This window comes from Rhinatrema bivittatum, chromosome 2 (genome assembly GCF_901001135.1).
Source record: "Rhinatrema bivittatum chromosome 2, aRhiBiv1.1, whole genome shotgun sequence".
NCBI classification, from domain to species: domain Eukaryota; kingdom Metazoa; phylum Chordata; class Amphibia; order Gymnophiona; family Rhinatrematidae; genus Rhinatrema; species Rhinatrema bivittatum.
In genome coordinates, this window is record NC_042616.1 from 776,647,155 (window position 1) to 776,669,438 (window position 22,284).

Below are 22,284 nucleotides of genomic sequence, written 5' to 3' on the forward strand. Positions count from 1 at the left end.
GCTGATGTCTTTTCCAAAAATGAAGCTGAGACTCTGCCCTCCCACATGGTTTTTGACTGTGCCATTGACCTAGTGCCTAATTCCGAACTGCCTCGTGGCAGAGTATATCCGTTATCCATACCGGAGACAAAGCAATAACAAAATATATCTCAAGGAAAACTTTGACTGAGGTTTTATCTGGCCCTCTACCTCTTCAGCAGGGGCTGGCTTCTTCTTGTCTCCAAGAAGGGTGGTTCATTGCACCCATGCATCAACTACCAAGGGCTACATGCGATTACAAATAAAGACCAGTGCTCTTTGCTGCTCATCTCTGAATTATTTGACCAACTCCAAGGATCAGGAGTCTTCACTAAACTGAACCTCCACAGGGTTTACACATTAATTCAGATTTGGCCCAGAGATGAATGGAAGACGGAATTCAATACACGAGACGAGCACTACGAGTACCTTGTAATGCCTTTCAGTTTACGTAACGCACATGCAGTGTTCCAGAAAATGATGAATGAAATCTTCCAAGACCTCCTCTACATCTGTGTTGACATATATCTTGATGACATTTTTGTCTTTTCCAAGGATCTCAACTCTCACCATCAGGTTGTACATCTAGTCTTTATGAGACTGTGAGACAATACATTGTACGCTAAATTAGAGAAGTGTCTTTTCAATAAAGAAAGCCTTCCTTTCCTAGAATACATCTTGTCAACCAAAAATTTCCACATGGACCCTGATAAGGCTAAAAGTATTCAAGATTGGCCACAACTGACTGGTCTACAAGCTCTATAAAGATTCCTAGTCTTTGCCAACTATTATTGGCATTTTACTCCCAGCTTTTCCATGGTTGCAGCTCCACTCACAGCACTCATCCGGAAAGGAGTTACCACCAAAGTCTGGCCATCGGAAGCTATTACTACCTTCCAAAGTTTGAAGGATGCCTTTCTTTGAAAGCTCTACCTCCATCATTCATATCCCATTCATCCCTTTACTGTCAAAGTAGATGCATCCACCCTGGGGATAGAAGCAGTCTTGAGTCATTACTCAGATAAGGGGGTTCTCCATCTGTTTTCATGAAAACTTTCCCCTGAAGAGCATAACTATGAGATCGTGACAGAGAACCTCAGGCCATTAAGCTCACTTTTGAGGAATGGTGTCAATAGCTTGAAGGAGGTCAACATTGCATTAATATTTACTCTGATCACAAAAATCTGGAACATCTCCCATCAAGTGCAATGGTTGAATGCCTGTCAAGCCTACTGGTCCTTGTTTTTGCATGCTTTAACTTTGAGCTAAGAGATCAACCAGCCAGCAAAATATTAGAGAAGATACACTTTCCTAGTCCTTCCTGGTAGAAGACACTCTGGAACTTCCCAGACATATTATTGACCCAGCCTGGATCTTTCTGGCCACCATGATCCTCCTTCCAGGGAAAATGATTGTCCCATGCAAACTCAGAGAAAAGGTACTAAGATGGTCCCACGACTCCCGTAACACAGGTGACCCTGGATGGGCTCAAACTCTTGCTATGATCCAGCAGTACTACTGGTGGCCCCAGATACAAAGAAATGTCTAAACCTACGTGGACTCTTGTCCCACCTGCGCATAGCAAAAACCCTTGTCAGGATAATCCTGGGGGCAAATATAGCCGTTGCCAGCTCCCAGGGAACCATGGACCCATAAGAAATTGCCATGCTGGGTCAGACCAAGGGTCCATCAAGCCCAGCATCCTGTTTCCAACAGAGGCCAAACCAGGCCACAAGAACCTGGCAAGTACCCAAACACCAAGAAGATCCCATGCTACTGATGCAATTAATAGCAGTGGCTATTCCCTAAGTAAGCTTGATTAATAGCAGTTAATGGAATTCTCCTCCAACAACTTATCCAAACCTTTTTTGAACCTAGCTACACTAACTGCACTAACCACATCTTCTGACAACAAATACCAGAGCTTAATTGTGCGTTGCGTGAAAAATAATTTTCTACGATTAGTCTTAAATGTGCTACTTGCTAACTTCATGGAATGCCCCCTAGTCCTTCTATTATCCAAAAGTGTAAATAACCGATTCACATCTACTCGTTCAAGACCTCTCATGATCTTAAAGACCTCTATCATATCCCCCCTCAGCCGTCTCTTCTCCAAGCTGAACAGACTTAACCTCTTCAGCCTTTCCTCGTAGGGGAGCTGTTCCATCCCCTTTATCATTTTGGTTGCCCTTCTCTATACCTTCTCCATCGCAACTATATCTTTTTTGAGATGCGGCGACCAGAATTGTACACAGTATTCAAGGTGCGATCTCACCATGTAATGATACAGAGGTATTATGACATTTTCCGTTTTATTAACCATTCCCTTCCTAATAATTCCTAACATTCTGTTTGCTTTTTTGACTGCTGCAGCACACTGAGCTGACAATTTTAAAGTATTATCCACTATGATGCCTAGATCTTTTTTCCTGGGTGGTAGTTCCTAACATGGAACCTAACATCATGTAACTACAGCAAGGGTTATTTTTCCCTATATGCAACACCTTGCACTTATTCACATTAAATTTCATTTGCCATTTGGATGCCCAATCTTCCAGTCTTGCAAGGTCCTCCTGTAATGTATCACAATCCGCTTGTGATTTATCTACTCTGAATAATTTTGTATTGTCCACAAATTTAACCTCATTCATCATATTCCTTTTCAGATCATTTATATATATATATATATATATATATATATATATATAGATATATAGAAAAGCATCAGTCCAAGTACAGATCCCTGAGGCACTCCACTGTTCACCCTTTTCCGCTGAGAAAATTGACCATTTAATCCTACTTTCTGTTTCCTGTCTTTTAACCAGTTTTTAATCCACGAAAGGATATTGCCTCCTATCCCATGACTTTTTAATTTTCTTAGAAGCCACTCATGAGGGACTTTGTCAAACGCCTTCTGAAAATCCAAATACACTACATCTACCAGTTCACCTTTATCCAAATGTTTATTAACCCCTTCAAAAAAATGAAGCAGATTTGTTAGGCAAGACTTCCCTTGGGTAAATCCATGCTGACTGTGTTCCATTAAACCATGTCTTTCTATATGCTCTACGATTTTGATCTTTAGAATAGTTTCCACTATTTTTCCCGGCACTGAAGTCAGGCTCACCCCTGGAGCCCTTTTTAAATATTGGGGTTACATTGGCCACCCTCCAGTCTTCAGGTACAATTGATGATTTTAATGATAGGTTACAAATTTTAACTAATAGATCAGAAATTTCATTTTTTTATTTCCTTTAGTACCCTAGGATGCATACTATCCGGTCCAGGTGATTTTCCATTCTTTAGTTTGTCAATCTGGCCTACTATATCTTCCTGGTTCACAGTGATTTGGTTGAGTTCAGCTGACTCATCACCCTTGAAAACCATCTCCAGAACTGGTATCTCCCCAATAAACATGGAAGCAAAGAATTAATTTAGTCTTTCTGCAATGGCCTTATCTTCCCTAAGAGCCCCTTTAACCCCTCGGTTATCGCATATACCTATTGATGTTTTATTTATAATGTATAATATATATACTTTTAAAAGAAGGAAACAAATATATGATGCTTATTCCAGCTTTTCTTCTTTCCAAAAATTCAAATATTTTATCATTTTTGCAAGGGTACAGAATTATCAGTAACATAAAAGCGGGGGGGGAGGGCTGTGGAATATCCCATATTTATAAAGGGGTAGATTTTTAAAAACTGCGCGATCGCGTACTTTTGTTTGCGCAGCAGGCGCAAACAAAAGTACGCTGGATTTTATAAGATACGCGCGTAGCCGCGCGTATCTTCTTAAATCCTGGATCGGCGCGCGCAAGGCTGCCGATTTTGGGCAGCTGGTGCGCGCCAAGCCGCGCAGCCTGTCTCCTTTCCCTCCGAGGCCCTCCCCTCACCTTCCCCTCCCTTCCCCTACCTAACCCACTCCCCCTTTCCCCCGGCCCTATCTAAACCCCCCTTACCGTTATCTACGGATTTACGCCCCCGGTCCCGTCCCCGAAACGCCTCGCCCTGCCCCCAAAACGCCGCGTCGATCAGCCCCACCCCCGACACGCCCCCGACACGCCCCCGACACGCCCCCTTCCAAAAACCCCGGGACCTACGCGCGTCCCGGGGTTCTGCGCGCGCCGGCGGCCTATGGAAAATAGGCCCGCCGGGGCGCAAGGCCCTGCTCGCGTAAATCCGCCCGGAATTTACGCGAGCAGGGCTTTTAAATCGCCCCAGTGGCTTTAAGATACATAATAATGGAAGACACTGCAACTGATAGGTGAAAACCAGTATCTTGCCACTAAACCCACCCCCTCCCCCCAACTCACCAATCTTGCAACATCTAAAGCACGCGCCCTTATCCATTGCCGGCCCAGCTCTATGGAACTCACAATGCCAGCAAATCTGCGTCTGGAACCTTGCCCAAAGATCTTCAAGCAAAAACTAAAGACGTGGCTGTTCACTCAGGCTTACACCGAAGCTCCCTCATCCCCGCTACAGTCTCTCAACCACCCAGTTTCCTCTGTACCCGCCCATTATTTATTTCCTCCTACCATTTGTACAATTTCCTCCTCCCTTTCCCTTCATTCCTGCCCTTTCTAACCCATTAACCATATCCCATGTAACTTATGCCATGTAACTTAGTCTTAGTCATCGTAACTAATAGGTAACTTAGCTCTAGTCATCTTGTAAATTGTGTGTATATATATAGCCTATTTTGTATTACATTATTGCATTTAATTACAGCTTATTTAGTATTACATTTTGTTATTGATCTTTGGTTATTGATCTGTTCACGTTCCCTGTCAAGCACCAATTTAGTGTAGTCCTCTGTTTATTGTAAACCGATGTGATATCACTATTGAACGTCGGTATATAAAAACTGTCAAATACATAAATAAATAAGAAGGAAGAGAACACAAACACAGAATAATAATGCATTGCTTGCAAGTGAAATGATGAAGCAGAAGTGTAGCTTACTTGCCTGAAACATGGAAATGAGACGGTGGATTCATAAAATCTCCAAGTAGCTACAAGATCAAGCCTGCTGGGGTTGGTAGCATAATACCTCCAAGCTGCCTGAGGAAGACAAACAAGAATGGAGACCATTATTCATTCCATGGTGTCTATTTAGCAGTGCATCTACATTTATGTGTAGTAAAAATAATATGCTATTATTTAAAGTCAACAATGTACATGGAGCTGTTTAAGATTAATTCAGATGATGCAATGTCCCTGTCACAAAATGATGTTCATCTATGTTTGAGCAGAGGGAGGTGAAATGATTTAAAAGCAAAAGTGAATAGTGTATAGGGAAGAAAAACAAGAGTCTTTTTTTTTTTTTGGGGGGGGGGGGGGGGGGTGTCAAAGCTTCCTTTCCTTTTAATTACTGACTTACACCCACAGGAGCTATAAAACACTACAACCTAATGTCCATTGAGCATGTGTACTAAGATGTGCAGACAAAAAGTTTATGTTCATAAGTCCATAAGTCGAAAATGGGGGTCAATTTCGGTCAATATGGACATATGGAGAATTCCATAAGTTGAGTCTATGTCCAAACGTGCACCGGTTCCCTAAATAAAAATTTAAACTCCTCACCCTCCTTAATCCCCCCCCCCCCCAAGACTTACCAAAATTCCCTGGTGGTCCAGCGGGGAGTCAGGAAGCCATTCCTCTTTTCCTTTGCGAGGAGCACGTGACGTCCGCGTCACGTCGGAGTGACGCGGCCGTCACGTGGTCCACCGCGGTTCCGCTCCCGGACCCCTCGTTGGACACAAACGGAACTTTTGGCCAGCTTGGGGGGTTCAGGAGGCCCCCCCAAGCTGGGGGGGCCTCCTGAACCCCCACGTGCTCCTCGCAAACCCCGTCACGTGCTCCTCGCAAAGGAATATAGAAATGGTGTCCTGACTCTCCGCTGGACCACCAGGGAGTTTTGGTAAGTCTTGGGGGGGAGGGGGGATTAAGGAGGGTGAGGGGTTTAAATTTTTATTTAGGATCAACAATCGCGATTTCCAACGTATTCAACATAGCTATGTTGAATAAGTTGGAAATCCGATCGTTTTCGCCTCATCACTTTTTTAAGTTAAAAAAAAAAATTACGTTGCATTTTACATATGCGTTGAAAACGAATGCACACCCCTATCTCTATCTATCTAAATATATATTGTATATACAGTATATATATATATGATAGAATGCAGTCAACATTTTTAAGAGTTTGCTGCTTAACATTTTTGTAATTATAAACAGAAATTCTGAAAATACATCAGTATGTTTTAATGCATAAATTCATTTTCTGTAAATGTTCCAACAGTCTGTAAGTAGTTCTTTAGGAAGATATTTATGCCCTCTGCAGGGATTAGTAAGGAAGGGGGTGAGCCTAGAGCAGACTAGGGATGTGAATCGTTTTTTGATGATTTAAAATATCGTCCGATATATTTTAAATCGTCAAAAATCGTTAGGGCCACGATACAATACCAATTCCCCCAATTTATCGTCAAAAAATCATAAATCGGGGGGAAGGGGGAGGGCAGGAAAACCAGCACACTAAAACACCCTAAAACCCACCCCCGACCCTTTAAATTAAATCCCCCACCCTCCCGAACCCCCCCCAAATGCCTTAAATTACCTGGGGGTCCAGCGGCGGTCTGGAACGGCGTCCTGCAATTGAATCATGTTGTCTTCAGCCGGCGCCATTCTGCGCCACCATTTTGCAAAATGGCGGCGCAAAATGGCGGCGGCCATAGACCAACACGATTTGACTGCAGGAGGTCGTTCCGGACCCCCGCTGGACTTTTGGCAAGTCTTGTGGGGGTCAGGAGGCCCCCCAAGCTGGCCAAAAGTCCCTGGGGGTCCAGCGGGGGTCCGGGAGCGATTTCCTGCCGCGAATCGTTTTCCGTACGGAAAATGGCGCCGGCAGGAGATCGACTGCAGGAGGTCGTTCAGCAGGGGTTCCGGACCCCATAGTGCTGACGAGCGCCCATAGTGCACGGGCGCTTGTCAGCAAAGGTGCATGAACGGGCGTGCGTGACGTCACGGCGTACGTTCATACGCTTTCGCTGACTTGGGCGCCCGTCAATTTGGGTGCTCAAGCCAGCGAAAGCGTTTGAACGTACACAATGATGTCACGCACGCCCGTTCATATGCTTTCGCTGGCTTGAGCACCCAAATTGACGGGCGTCCAAGTCAGCGAAAGCGTATGAACGTACGCCGTGACGTCACGCACGCCCGTTCATGCACCTTTGCTGACGAGCGCCCGTGCACTATGGGCGTGCATTCATCCATCTTCGCCGGTGGGGGCCACTGGAAGCCGCTTTCGCCGCCGGCTGCCCCCGGGAGGAAGGGGAACCGCGGTGCGCGCCTCCGGAGGAGGGCAGAGAGGACTGTAAGAAAAAGTAAGTTAACTTTTGTTACACTTTATTTACAATATTTTAATAGCATGTCGAGTCGCTTTTCGCCCTGCGCCTTGCTTCGCGAGGAGGGGAGAGAGGACTGGGGCTGCCCCGGAGACCGGCGGCCAGGGCAGGTGAGCAGGGGCTGGGGGAAAGTTTGCCGCCTACCCTTACCCCTGCCTCTAACGCAGGGGTAAGGGTAGGCAATAATTTAGCAGGTTAAAGACACGGTTAAACTGCAGGTTAAAAAGGCGATAGTCGGGGCGCACATTACTGAATGGGAGGGAATAGCTAATCCGATCGTTTACATATCATATACATGCCGCGGGCAGAAAGGGTTACCAGTTGATTTAAAGAAGCAGTAAGGATGGGTTAAAAGGGATAGTGAATCGCGGGTTGGACTTACGTGGCCAAATTGTGAGTAAACAGCGGGTTAGAAACGGGGTAACTGTGGCCGCGCTTTACTGTATCAGCCCGAATGAAAATACAAGCCTTAGAAAAACAAATCGCTGAAGGTCAGTCCACAGACCCTCATTTAGGTAAGCTACCTGCATACCTAGAAAAAATCCAGGAACTGCAGAAAAGATCAGAGAACAAGATGAGGGGGATTCAAGCACAGCTGCAGATTGGGTTCAGGAATTAGAGTTGACTATTAAAACCCAGCAAGAAGAGTCAGAAAAAAAAGATTAAATCTTTGAAAAACTAACAGACCTGCAACTGAAATTAGCTGTGACTTATAGCCAAAATAGTGATTAAAAAAAGTGGAACAAGAAGTTCACTCAGTTAAAATTTGAGGTCTCTGAAAGAGAACAAAGAATCCAACAGCTTGAACTACAAAGCCTGTCTTTTCAGGAGACACATCTTACTGAAATTGAGTCAGTAAAAGCTGAAAACAAAACATTAACTTGACAACTTGTGGAGATTCAAATGCTTGCTGGAACACAGGAAGATAAGCTCTCTGCAGATAAGCAAAGTAAGCAAAATGGTTTTACTGGCTATCTGAAGCAAATTTAAATTTAGAAAAGGAGAAACAGGCAATGTAATGGGTGATCCCTCCATGGAGGCACAGGAGCAAGCAACACTGGCTCTCCCAGTGTGCTGCCTTAGAGGAACCCAGCTCTCTGTACAACAATCTGGAGACTCTAGAGAGGATGATGCCAACTATTTTTCTGGGACTCTTTTTGCTGAGGCACAGGCATAGAATCTGTGCATAAATACCATGGAATTACAGCAGTTCTACTAGCAGTGAATTCTTAAAACTTATGAGCAGAATTGTCTGATACTGGATAAATAAATTGCATTGGACACTATAGTTATCTACTAATGTGCTGGCAGTTTTGGCATTTTACTGACTGTACTGAATGAACTACCTTATGTTTGGAAGCTGCATCTCCTGTGTCTTAAGTGTGTTCAGGAAATAAATAAGATGATTGGACTCAGAGTGGATTCCGTAATTTTATTTGGATTCAGAAAAGTGCATGGAGGGTGGAGGGACTCAGAAGAGTGTACACCCAAAGCCTACCCCCTTTGAGAAGAGTCTGTTGTTTTGGACAGATGTAGCAGCAGTAGCAGGTTACATCTACACAGATTTTTTTTTCCATGTGTATCTCTATGGATGTGCTCCTGAATCACCATTTTCTTATAGGGAGAAAAGGGATTTCTAATTTATGAACATAAATATTCTGGAAAGGGGCATTTGATTTGAATGTTTCTAGGTCAATTTTATCCTGGTAAAGGTCCTATGGCTGGAGTAATTTCTCTTCCTGCTGACAGTATTCTCATTACCCAGAATGCCTTCCATAAGGGAGGCACTAGTAGAAACTATATTAAGAAGCATCAGCTCCTGGAACAGGGTTTTTTGTCTCTGTAATAACAGGGGACCTATAATAACATGTGCTGTAACTTATCTCAAAGAATTGAGGGATTTTCACACCTATACCTGCTTTTTTTTCTTAAGTATACTCATTAGGAAAAAGATCTTCGGAGGGATGGCCATGTTAGTCTGGTGTAGCAAAAAATGACAAGAGGCGGGTGGCACCTTATAGACTAACCAGTTTATTGAGGCATGAGCTTTCAAGGACAGAGTCCACTTCATCAGATGCATGCAGTGTAATTCAGGCAGTGTGTGATATATGGGGATTTATGGGAAGAGGATACAGAACCAAGAGAAGGCAGTGAATTAGGCAGGGTGCTGAAACAGAGTATTTATAGCAGCATCATAGTCCAGCCGAATGACAAGTGAGGTAAGTGAGAAAGGACAGAGTGATCTGAGAACAGTTAAGTTCATAGATAGTTGTATTGTGCCATGACACCATCATCCTTCAGACTAGGGTGAGGGTGTCATGTTTTTTGATGAATTCCAATTCAGCAGTTTCACGCTGGAATGATCCTTTGAAGTTTCTTTTTAGGGCTATGGCAACCGTAAGGTCAGACAAAGAATGTCCTGGAAGTTTGAAATGTTCTCTTACTGATTTCTCAATGTTGCCATTTCAAACATCAGATTTATGTCCTTTTATTCTTTTCATTAGGAATTGACCTGAACATTCAGGGCTCATTCACTGCTCTTCTTCCAATGTAACATATGCCGTCATCTGCCAGCAACATCCCTCTGCTGAATACATAGGACAAAAAGGTCAATCCCTAGGGTAAAGAATAAATGGATATAAATCTGACATTAGAAATGGCGACATTCAGAAACCAGTAGAACATTTCAACCTTCCAGGACGTTCTCTATCTGACTTTAGGGTTGCCCTACTCCTAAAAAGGAACTTGAAAGGACACTTCCGCATGAAACTGTTGAATTTCTCATTCTGCCTTTTCACACTTACCTCAGTTGTCAGTACGCTGGACTATACCCTGCCTGCCTAATTCGGTGCCTTCTCTTTGTTCTGCATTCTACCTTCCCCCAGTCCTCATCCCCACATATATCACACATGGCCTGAACTATCACTTCATGCATCTGAAGAAGTGGACTCTGTCCTTGAAAGCTCATGCCTCAATAAATTGGTTAGTCTATAAGGTGCCCCCTTCCTCTTATCATTTTTTTCTCACTAGGAAAGAAAACTAGTATTGCAGGCAAAGTTATATTCCTTGAGAGCCTGGAAAAGCAGGCTAATAAAATACTCTGCCGAGGGGCCAGCCTTGTGGTTCAGTAGAACTGCCATGCACAGTCAATCAGAGGGGCCTAGGTTTGATTTCTGTCTCAGGTATTCCACTCCCCAGGAAGTGTTCACATCTCCTTGAAGGTGAGGAGGGAGAGAAGGAGTCATAATCATTGTGCAATGGTGACACCTACTGGCTAGTTTTATGCACCACGAATGCAAGGATCTGGAAGTTGCCCTGGTGCCTGAGGACTGTTGCAGTAAAGACTTGTCTAATGGCAGGGGTATATAATATCGGGGAGATACATCCCTTGGTATTTGTGTATGAATGCCCATGGCACTGGGACCCAGCCCTAGATCCAGTTGAGCTGGAAATCCAAAGAAGGAGGGGGAAACTAACCATCCCGTTCCCCCCACCCTCCAAAAAAAAATTGAAAAACAATTCCCCTGCAGGTGCAGTCTTGGAGGAGTGTGTGCATGTGTGGAGGACTGGAGGTAGTACGAGAGTCAGGTTCAAAGAACACTATCACAATTCTAAACGTCTAGCACTGTGGATGGCATTGTTATCTTGTCTACCTGGTACTTTTTGCTGCTTAATTTAAAAAATGATTCATCTCTTGGATGAATGAACATTATTATTGTGTATTACCAGCTATTATCTTTCCTACATAAAACGCACATTTCCGTTCTGTTGCACACAATAGTCTCTCATAACAGAGCCTGAACTGCACAGTCAGATCTCCAGAAACTGTTCAACCTCCATACACATGACTGATTTTTTTTTTTTTTAACCAGAATAAGCAAAGGTTTTCCCTGCCAGTCTGTCCTGGTATCTGATAAGGCTTCAAAAGAAACTTCTCTTTCTTTGCCATGATTTACATTGTAAAACCCAATGTCCAACACCTCCAAAAACTACACCCTTCTGTGGTTGTTTATAAAAGAATTTGAACTGCGAATTTTGAATCGCTATATCAATCATAACAATCACTAAGAAACAATAATATATAAATGTATGAGGTGGTATCACCACCCGGTAATGATTATAGCTTTTTTTTAATCATCACCCCATCCAAAGTTTTAATATACCTGAGCGTGTTTCACAACTGACGTTTGTGAAAATGTTCTAATTCTTGTGTAAGCACTAAAAAATGTAAAGGCAGTAAGCTTGTTCTACATCGAATATTTTGTTTTGAGCTATGAAACGTTTTGCAATGAGTGTTACAGCAACGACACGTTTTTGATATGTTTTTGAAAAATTAGTCATGACTTTTAATTATGTAGAATGTAGAACAAGCTTACTGCACTCACATTTTCTAGTGCTTACACAAGAATTAGAACATTTTCACAAATGTCAGTTGTGAAACACGCTCACGTATATTAAAACTTTGGATGGCGGTGGGATGGTTGATGATTTAAAAACAAAACCAAAACTATAATCATTACCGGGTGGTGATGTTTGAATGATATGACACCAGCCACCTCATCCATTTATATATTATTGTTTCTTAGTGATTGTTATGATTGATATACCATACTTCACGATTAAATTCTTTTATAAACATCACAGAAGTGTGTAGTTTTTGGAGGTGTTGGACATTGGGTTTGACATTGAGATTATACACCTTCATTAGTGGTGATTTTTGTATTTAGGATTTACATAGTAACATAGTCAATGACATCAGATAAAGATCAGTTGATCCATCTACTCCAGATAGTCTAAGTTCCTCCTCCTGGTTTTCTACCACTTTGCTTAGATAACTACAAAATTTGCCAGGCTTAAACTGACAGCAGGTCTCCCTCCCCATGTGTTTCTACCCTCTCTATCTGTCTCAAACCTTTTCTGTTGCAGTTCTGGCCTTCACCAGGCTATTTCATGCATTGTCATTCTCTTTGATTCTTACAAGACTGATATTTAATCAAATACCAGGGCACTATGATGTTTTCCAATCTGTTCTGTCTTTTGATTAGCTGACAGTCTTTTCTTTTACCAGTTTCTTGTTCCATTCATATTTAATAGGTCCATTTTCAGTCACTGTCCGAAAAGCAAACTTATCTGGCTAACTTTGGAGGTATATTCAGTAGGGTAGCAGTACTATGAATATACCTGGATATCTTAAAGTTAGCTGGCTAACTTTGAATATCAGAGTTAGCCAGATAACGTAAGCCGGCTAACTCAGCTCCTCCCACTTACATCCCAGATTTGCCCTTAATTTAGCCGGCTAAGTATCCAAATATTCCGATAACGTCTGCGTTATCTGACTAAATGCTTCTGAATATGGACCTCAAGAAGTTTTGAGAAATGGAGCTCTGCCAATCACTAGAGATGTGAATCGTGTGATTGATAGTCTTAACGATCGATTTCGGCTGGGGGGGGGGGAGGGAATCGGATCGTCGCGGTTTTGTTTTTGTAAATATCGTGTAAATCGTAAATCGGGGGAGGGCGGGAAAACCGGCACACAAAAACATCCCTAAAACCCACCCCGACCCTTTAAAATAAATCCCCCACCCTCCCGAACCCCCCCAAAATGCCTTAAATTACCTGGGGTCCAGAGCAGGGGTCCCGGTGTGATCTTTTACTCTCGGGCCTGCGGTGCGTTGTAGAAATGGCGCCGGCGCTACCTTTGCCCTGTCATATGACAGGACAAAGGTAGCACCAGGGCCATTTTGTTTTTTGTCCCCCGACGTCAGGAGCGTAGGAGATCGCTCCCGGACCTCCGCTGGACCCCAGGCGCCATTTTCCACAAAATGGCGCCGGCCATACGGCAAAACGATTCGACTGCAGGAGGTCGTTCCTGGACCCCCGCTGGACTTTTGGCAAGTCTTGTGGGGGTCAGGAGGCCCCCCCATGCTGGCCAAAAGTCCCTGGGGGTCCAGCGGGGATCCGGGAGCGATCTCCTACGCTCCTGATGTCGTTTTGCCGTACAAAATGGCGCCGGCCATACGCCTGGCCGGCGCCATTTTGTACGGCAAAATGATTCGAGTGCAGGAGGTCGCTCCCGGACCCCCGCTGGACTTTTGGCAAGTCTTGTGGGGGTCAGGAGGCCCCCCCAAGCTGGCCAAAAGTCCCTGGGGGTCCAGCGGGGGTCCGGGAGCGATCTCCTACGCTCCTGACGTCGGGGGACAAAAAACAAAATGGCGCCGGCGCTACCTTTGACCTGTCATATGACAGGGCAAAAGTAGCGCTGGGGTCATTTCTACAACGCACCACAGGCTCGAGAGTAAAAGATCACTCCGGGACCCCCGGCTCTGGACCCCAGGTAATTTAAGGCATTTTGGGGGGGTTCGGGAGGGTGGGGGATTTATTTTAAAAGGTCGGGGTGGGTTTTAGGGTTGTTTTAGTGTGCCGGTTTTTCCGCCCTCCCCCTTCCCCTCCCCCTTCCCCCGATGTACGATTTTTGACGATAAATCGGGGGAATGCCTATTGTATCGCGCTTCTAACGATTTTTGACGATTTAAAATATATCGGACGATATTTTAAATAGTCAAAAAACAATTCGCATCCCTACCAATCACCAAGGGTCGGGAAATCCAAACCTGGATGAGTTCGGCTGCTGGTTTTCTTCTTTTTTCAAAGTGTTTTTGCCGATGTTGTTCCTGGACCTTCAAAGCCAGACCAGAGCCCAGAATGCCCTTGAAGCAAAAAATTACAAAAGCCATCAGAGAATATATTATTGAAGTGAAAAAAAAAAAGGAATAGATAATTGAAAAACTGCAAATTTCTATTTGCTGTGACTGTACAGCATGAAAATATTCCCTCCCTCATCAGTAAACTCTTCTCACAGCACATGCTGCACTAACAAATATCATCACATTCGGAGAAACCTCCCAAAAAAGAGCATAAGTTCACCCTGGCAATGCATTTAACTACATATTGAACATTGCGTGATTCTTCTATCTCCAGCAGCCCCATGAGCTCATAAATTTAATAAAGGGCCCAGTGCAAGCAGTCCACAGACATACCTGCATGCTGTAAGTTCATCTGGGACAGAGCTGTGTCCGAAATATTTGTCTTGGGTGTCCTTAGAAAATATGTTACGTTATTCAGCCACATTATTTATGAAAAGCATATCTTGCTGCATAACTGCATATACACATGGGTTACAATGTCCTTAAAAGGCATGTTTTCCCAAGAATTGCAAAGGAATTGTAATGGAAATCAAGGCTTGCTGATACTTTTTTTTTCACAATTCTGCAATTTGCTACTGGAGTTTAAAATAACTTTGGTTTGATCCCATATTTTGTTTAGGACTCCCCAGGGTTTTCAGAACACGTGGATGAGAGGGTTTCATTGGGCTGCTCGGGCTCCTTAAATAATGCTGGCCATGGACTGTACGGCCACCATCCACTTGGGGTTGTTAAGCCACAATATTTTCCTGGGAGTATTTTTCCTTGCATAAGTCCTGAACATTGTTGAATAAACTATTGACGCCAGTGAGTTTTCTCCAGTACACTTATGGCATCACATAATCGCCATACGCGTTAGGGCAAGTGGACTAACAGGGCAACCACGTGACTTTCTTGTATAGAATGTGACATGTAATATTGGACCATTGTGAGATTGGTGCTTTTTACAAGCCTCCCAATAAAAAGATTTTGTAGGATTGAGATTTCTAATATGGATTGTTCTTGGGTGTGTGTTGGTAGCTGAGAACTTTCTCAGACCTTAGATGCGAATAGGTTGTCCCTCCTGGCTAGCAGCATCCTATTTACAGCTGGCCAGCCACCCATTATCCCACTGCTATACTCCTTCTGCTCTTGTCCTTACTTTCCTGTGTAACACTAAGAGAACCGAGAGCCGAATTAACACATTTTTTTTTTAATTTTTAATTTTGCATTTTCAGATATATCACAATATCACATATAAAGGAAATAAGAGATCATATATCATTTCTATTCGAAAAAGTACAGGAAACAAAGTTACTAAAGTAACGAAAACAAGATCTCTATCAAAGGAAAATTGGGAGCCAAAGGAAAATAGAAGCTCATTTAACAATACAATTACAAGTATGACTGCACATAAAACACTGCCAACATATTCCCACCCGTTTAAACCCCACTTGGTTTCCCATCCAAAAATCCCCTTAATTGTTCATGAAAAACATATTTTTCATTATTATGTTTTATCAAACATCTACAGGGGTATCTGAGAGTCATACTAGCCCCTCTTTCCATAACTTCCATTCTCATCAAGATACATTTTTTTTCTGCGTTCTTGTGTGGTACGAACAATGTCTGGGTAGACACAGACCTGCTGACCCTGAAAACAAACCAATCTATTTCTGAAAAAATTTCTCAATACCAAGTTTCTGTCATATTCCAATGCAAACGATATCAACAACGTTCCTCTTGTGGTAATCTGATCTTGCACAGATAACTCCAATAAATCGGTTAAGATTCATAGTAGATTGTTCTTGATCTCCTGAACTCTTTCGTACATCATTTTTTTCTTGAAATGAAAAAAGCTTTTGTTATTATCGGGAAAATCTCGTGGCATTTTAAGGCACTCCTTCATGTAGTTCTTGAACATATCTATAGGTGACACTTTTTTTAACTCAGGAAAATTCACCACCCGTAGGTTTAGCTTACGTAATGAATTTTCAATGTACTCAAATCTTTTCTCAGCCTAAATATTTGATTTAATCAAATTTGTCTGTATCTGGTCCATCAATGTTATCTTCTCTTGTACTTTCTCTAGATTCTCTTGTTGTTGTATCACAGATTTTTCCATTTTTTGACCTCTTTTATTTGTCTCAGCACAAACCTGGGTCAGTGTTGTTATTGCATTCTCAATAGAGACTAAGGCAGACCAAACAGTTTCTAAAGTCACAATCAGGGGTTTATTCAAGGAGAAGATTTTACCTGGAATTAATCTTTCCACCCTTTTGGGCTCATCGGGTCCCTCGATGTTAGTTGCCGGTGGAGCTATTGAGGTCCTAGGAGTCGATGTAATTCCTCCCAGCTGGACATTCACATCCTCCTCGTCTACTCCCTCTTCGGACGCCAAGTCCTGTCCCTCTGGCGCCGACTCTCTCCCACCTACGTTCGGGGGCTGCACTAGTTCTTCAATACCAGCCTTCATCTGGGCCAGTGGCGGGGAGGGGGTATCCGGAGCCCCCGGGCTCAACGAGATCATTTCGGCCCTTGAGGGGGAGCCGAGCTCCTGACTCTCACTCACCGCGGCCTTCGTTTCCGGCACCTTCATGTTTGGCTCGAAAAAGCTCTCAATCCTGCTTTGCTGGTTGTCTTCAAGTTTCAAAGGTAAAACGTTCTTAAGTTTTGCTTTCTGCTTTGTATGCGGCATCCTGCAAAGCTTATAGTCTGAGGCAATAATCCAAAGGAAATTCAATAAGAACGCTGAGAGAGCTCCTCCTGCGTGTCTTATGCGTTGGCCATCTTGGCTCCTGATCCGAATTAACACATTTGATTAGTTAATACATCTCCCCACCAAAGGGAAGGGTTACATAAATAACTCCACCTCTCAGCTGTGTGATTTAGAATGAGCTTGCATACTGCCAACACCACTAAAGGTTCTCCCGAAGATGGACTGGAGCAGATAAAAAACATAGGGCCGGTTTTTCAAAGGGTTACATGTACCGGGCCTAAAGCCCCGGGACGCGTGTAAGTCCTGGGGCTTTATTAAAGGGGCAGGAAGGGGGCGGGGCGGGGTCAGAGGCTCCAGGCAGCGCAGCCATTTGCTGCTGTGCCAGGGATCGCATGCCGGCAGTTGGCCGGCGTGTGCAACTTACTTCAGCCCCAGGGCTGAAGTAAGTTTTGAATCAAAACCAAGAAATAAAAAAAGGTAGGGGAAAGGAAAGGAAGGTGGGGGGGAGGGAAGGGAAGGCAGCATGGCTTGGCATGGGCTCGGCGCACAATTGTGCACCCCCTTGTGAACACCAACCCCCGATTTTATAACTTGCACGCACAAGTTATAAAATTGGGCGTACATGTGCGCACGCCGTGTAGCGTGTGCACATGCATGCCCGCGCGCAGCCTTTTAAAATCTGCCTCTTACTGGGGAAGATTTTAAAAGCTCTACGTGCGCCGAGCCTATTTTGCAAAGGCCCAGCGACGCGTGCAAAGCCCCGGGACGCGCGTATGCCCCGGGACGCGCGTATGCCCCGGGACATACGAGGGTCCCGGGGCTTGAAAAAAGAGGCAGGGTGGGGGCGGGGCAGGAGCATGACCAGAGGCCTCCATAGGACCGCTAGGCTGGGGGATCGCGTGCCGGCACTTGTCCGGTGCGCACAACCTAGTTTTACGCCTGCCCAGAGGCAGGCGCAACTTGTAAAATAAAGGATGGGGGGGTGGTATGGAAGGAAAGTTCCCTTCAAGGCCACTCCGCTGCCTTCCTTTCCCTCCCCCCCACCTTCCTTTCCTTTCCCCTACCTTTTTTTATTTCTTGGTTTTGATTCAAAACTTACTTCAGCCCTGGGGCTGAAGTAAGTTGCACATGCCGGCCAACTGCCGGCATGCGATCCCTGGCACAGCAGCAAATGGCTGCGCTGCCTGGAGCCTCTGACCCCGCCCCGCCCCCTTCCTGCCCCTTTAATAAAGCCCCAGGACTTACACGCGTCCCGGGGCTTTAGGCCCGGTACATGTAACCCTTTGAAAAACCGGCCCTATATTTTTTATCTGCTCCAGTCCATCTTCGGGAGAACCTTTAGTGGTGTTGGCAGTATGCAAGCTCATTCTAAATCACACAGCTGAGAGGTGGAGTTATTTATGTAACCCTTCCCTTTGGTGGGGAGATGTATTAACTAATCTAATGAGTTAATTCGGCTCTCGGTTCCTCTTAGGGGTAGATTTTTTTAAAAAGCGCGATCGCGTACTTTTGTTCGCGCAGCAGGCGCAAACAAAAGTACGAAGGATTTTATAAGATACGCGCATAGCCCCGTGTATCTTATAAAATCCTGGATCAGTGCACGCAAGGCTGCCGATTTTGGGCAGCCTGCGCGCGCCGAACCGCGCAGCCTGCCTCCGTTCCCTCCCCTCACCTTCCCCTCCCTTCCCCTACCTAACCCACTCCCCCGGCCCCATCTAAACCCCCTCCCCTTACCTTTGTCCCTAGATTTACGCCTGCGAGAAGCAGACGTAAATCTACGCGCGCCAGCGGACTGCTGGCGCGCCGTCATCCGACCCGGGGGCTGGTCCGGAGGCCTCGACCACGCCCCCGGGCTGGCACCACGCCCCCGGTCCCGCCCCCGAAACGCCACTTCGTTCGGCCCCGCCCACGACACGCCCCCTTCAAAAAACCCCGGGACTTACGCGCGTTCCGGGGCTCTGCGCGCGCGCCAGCGGCCTATGCAAAATAGGCGTGCCGGTGCGCGAGGGCCCTGCTCGCGTAGATCCAGGCGGATTTACGCGAGCAGGGCTTTTAAAATCCGCCCATTAGTGTTACACAGGAAAGTAAGGGCAAGAGAAGAAGGAGTATAGCAGTGGGATAATGGGTGGCTGGCCAGCTGAATATAGGATGCTGCTCCGATTTCGGAGCGGCCTTGGAGGGAATGGGGAAAGCCATTGGGCCTCCCCTAGGGCTCGGCGCACGCAAGGTGCACAAGTGTGCACCCCATTGCACTCGCCGACCCCGGAGTTTATAACATGCATGCGGTTGCGCGCGCATGTTATAAAATTGGGCCTAAGTCTTAAAATCTGGCCCACTGCGTATATGTATTATTTTTAAATAATAAGGAGGAAATAAAAACTGAGCATGCTTAGCATGTGCATACTACTTTGAGTAGCTTTCACATGCTATTTAGCGTTCAGGTGGGTATCCTGTTAGGATAAGTTTTAGCCAGAAAATTCTTTATCTGGCTAAAACGTATCTAGATAAAAATGATGCATTCTGGTGGCAGAGCTTAAAGTTATAATAAATAAATAAGCTAGAATCCCAAAAGTAGAGCTCTATAATAGCGTAAGTACACAACGTGATCTTGTTTATCAGCAGACCTCATACAGGGCATACATATCTCATGCTAATTAGCAATAGTACACCAACGGTATAATCATTGGTCAGGTAATGTCCAGTATTTTTTAAGTTTTTTTCTTATGCACAGGTGAACAATAAAATAGCCCATTGGCACGTCATAGGCTGTGTAGCATCGCAAATTCCAGCATTTAGCTTATTAGTAACATTGTAGATGTTAACACTTAGCTTTTTGTACGAGGAAATAGCAGAGACATGGACGTGAGGACATGCACGGAGTCAAACCCGACACGGACCGCGTTTCGGCTAAAAAGCCTTCTTCAAGGGCCAATAGTATGTGAAAGTGAAAATAGCAGCATCATCAGGCGGTAAAAAACATCATCAGGAGGAAAAAACATTACCGCCTGATGATGCTGCTATTTTCACTTTCACATACTATTGGCCCTTGAAGAAGGCTTTTTAGCCGAAACGCGGTCCGTGTCGGGCTAGACTCCATGCGTGTCCTCACGTCCATGTCTCTGCTATTTCCTCGTACAAAAAGCTAAGTGTTAACATCTACAATGTTACTAATAAGCTAAATGCTGGAATTTGCGATGCTACACAGCCTATGACGTGCCAATGGGCTATTTTATTGTTCACCTGTGCATAAGGAAAAAACTTAAAAAATACTGGACATTACCTGACCAATGATTATACCGTTGGTGTACTATTGCTAATTAGCATGAGATATGTATGCCCTGTATGAGGTCTGCTGATAAACAAGATCACGTTGTGTACTTACGCTATTATAGAGCTCTACTTTTGGGATTCTAGCTTATTTATTTATTATATGTTGGATAGCTACTCCCCTCCTTAAACTTGGTGCTAGAGGACTGTTGTGGTCATATTGAGAGCTTAAAGTTAGCCAGGTATGACTGAATTTCAGTGTCATCCAGTGAAGTTTAGCTGGTTAAATCTGTCTGTGGTTAAAGCAGGTCTAAAGTTATCCAGGTATACGTACCTAGTTAACTTTAGTCTTAACCAGTTATACTAAAACATAGCCAGTTAAGTAGAAGAAAAATAATTTTAAAAAAAGCCTTGTAGGCCCATAGGCCTGATCCCCTGCCTTCGACCTTGTTGGGGAAACTCAGACTTACATCAGGCATAGCACCTGACGAAAGCCCTTCCAAAAGATTTTAAACGTGGTGGACTTATCGGGCTGAGGAGCTTATTCAAATTCTGAAATTATTTGTGGCCTCAGGGCCCCTCCTAATGCCTACCCTCTCACTTACAGCCCGAAATAGAACCCTTCTGCCCCACTGGACACCACTCAAAACCTCCAACTGCCAGGACCATGGTAGAATAATAGTGCTACTGGCAACATCCAATGTTTTAGGGTAGCATACTTGAAAATGTTATATTCATGCTATGGATTTTTGTGAGTGCTTGCTAAAATTTAGTGCATCATCTGTTAAGTGATGTTTTAGAGTGCACATTATGATTTGCAATGTGCACACTAAAAAAAAGTTTTACCATGAATTTTAGTGCATAGGTCCCTCAACGTGGCTCGTGAAACCGCTGTAAACATTTTACACAAAGCACTGTTCCGAAAAGGTGCTTATTTTCTGTTTAATGCAGAGATTCTTTAAGGTGTTACTGATAATTACACATTGTGATTCACAGATAAAGCAGATGAACAGATTGGGCAGTGAAGGGTAGTTCAGTGTCTCCATTAACTCAGTCATGAGGAGCATCTGCTTTTCCAGATACTGTATGCCCAGGACTATACCCTGCGGTGAATTGCAAAACAAGCTCAAGGCAACCATGGAGTTGACGGCGTTACGGCTAAAGCTGAAAATGCATCTCAAAGAGAAAAAGGCTTTTGGTTAAGATACTACTGACCATAAATGATGCGTCATAAAGAAGGAAAGAAACCTTACTTACAGCAGGGAGAGCGAAAAATGAAACCCCGATTAGAGAGAAGGTGGCAGCGATCAGTCGTCCCTCCCAGGTCTTGGGAGTTTTGTCACCGTAGCCTATTGTCGCAAGAGTAATCTGTCAGAAGAAATTTTGGTCTTCATACCATAAAATGAATAAAGAAACTGTCAAAAAGCATAACGCTCTACTTTTAGTTTCTGAGCATAGAATATTATCAGGGACACTTAATATCTGCATGGAGTTTTTGTTTAACTTTTAGAAATATTTTGCCACTTTTTTGTGTGGAAAAATTGAGCAACACTTTTCAGAGCTTAAGCTTTGTCATATAACTATTTAACATTAGCCCCTTCCCTGATCCTCTGATTCAGCAGGGGGAGCTCTAAACCCCTCAGACAATGCTGGGTAGTTCATGTTTCCTCTTTTCATTTCCTGTTCCTGGTGTTGCTGCTGGCTGCAACGCTTCCTTATTGCTAAACTGTGACTACTCTGTACAAATCAAATGGCTTTCTAATGCAGCAGAGGGCCTTGGAGAAAACAATTCCCATCTTTTGTTTTTCCATGCTGGCTGGATATTTGAAAATTTGACAATTGTTCCTGATTGACTGGGCATAGAGCCAGTCTAGAAGCCTAACTCAGCTTCCTGGCTAGATGCCCTAATGGCCCTTGTATAGACAAACAGGATTCTTGTACAGCTAGCTAGCATCACTGGTTTTCTGGAGGATAAAGAAGTCAAATATCATGCAAACAGGAGTTAAATACACCATGGGATTGCTTAGGAGGTGGCTAATACTTCAATTGATTCCATAGGATTAATGCTATTCAGTAAACCAAAACATTGGTCTGCAAGTGCTCCATTTGTGCTATAATCATCAGTTCCAGGAGATTTTATTCATGTTTTCTTATACGTTCAGTTAAATAATGCCTTAGCATCTTGTATCCAATCA

At 44.2% G+C, this 22,284-nt stretch overlaps 1 protein-coding gene across 1 annotated transcript in view; it reads right to left on the reverse strand.

Moving 5' to 3' along the window:
- Positions 1 to 22,284, reverse strand: part of KCNQ3 (potassium voltage-gated channel subfamily Q member 3) — a 627,835-nt gene that overhangs the window by 86,438 nt on the left and 519,113 nt on the right. The window contains 3 exon segments of the mRNA XM_029592045.1: positions 4,990 to 5,084; positions 14,035 to 14,130; positions 21,347 to 21,457. Coding sequence (XP_029447905.1) covers positions 4,990 to 5,084; positions 14,035 to 14,130; positions 21,347 to 21,457 — 302 coding nt within the window.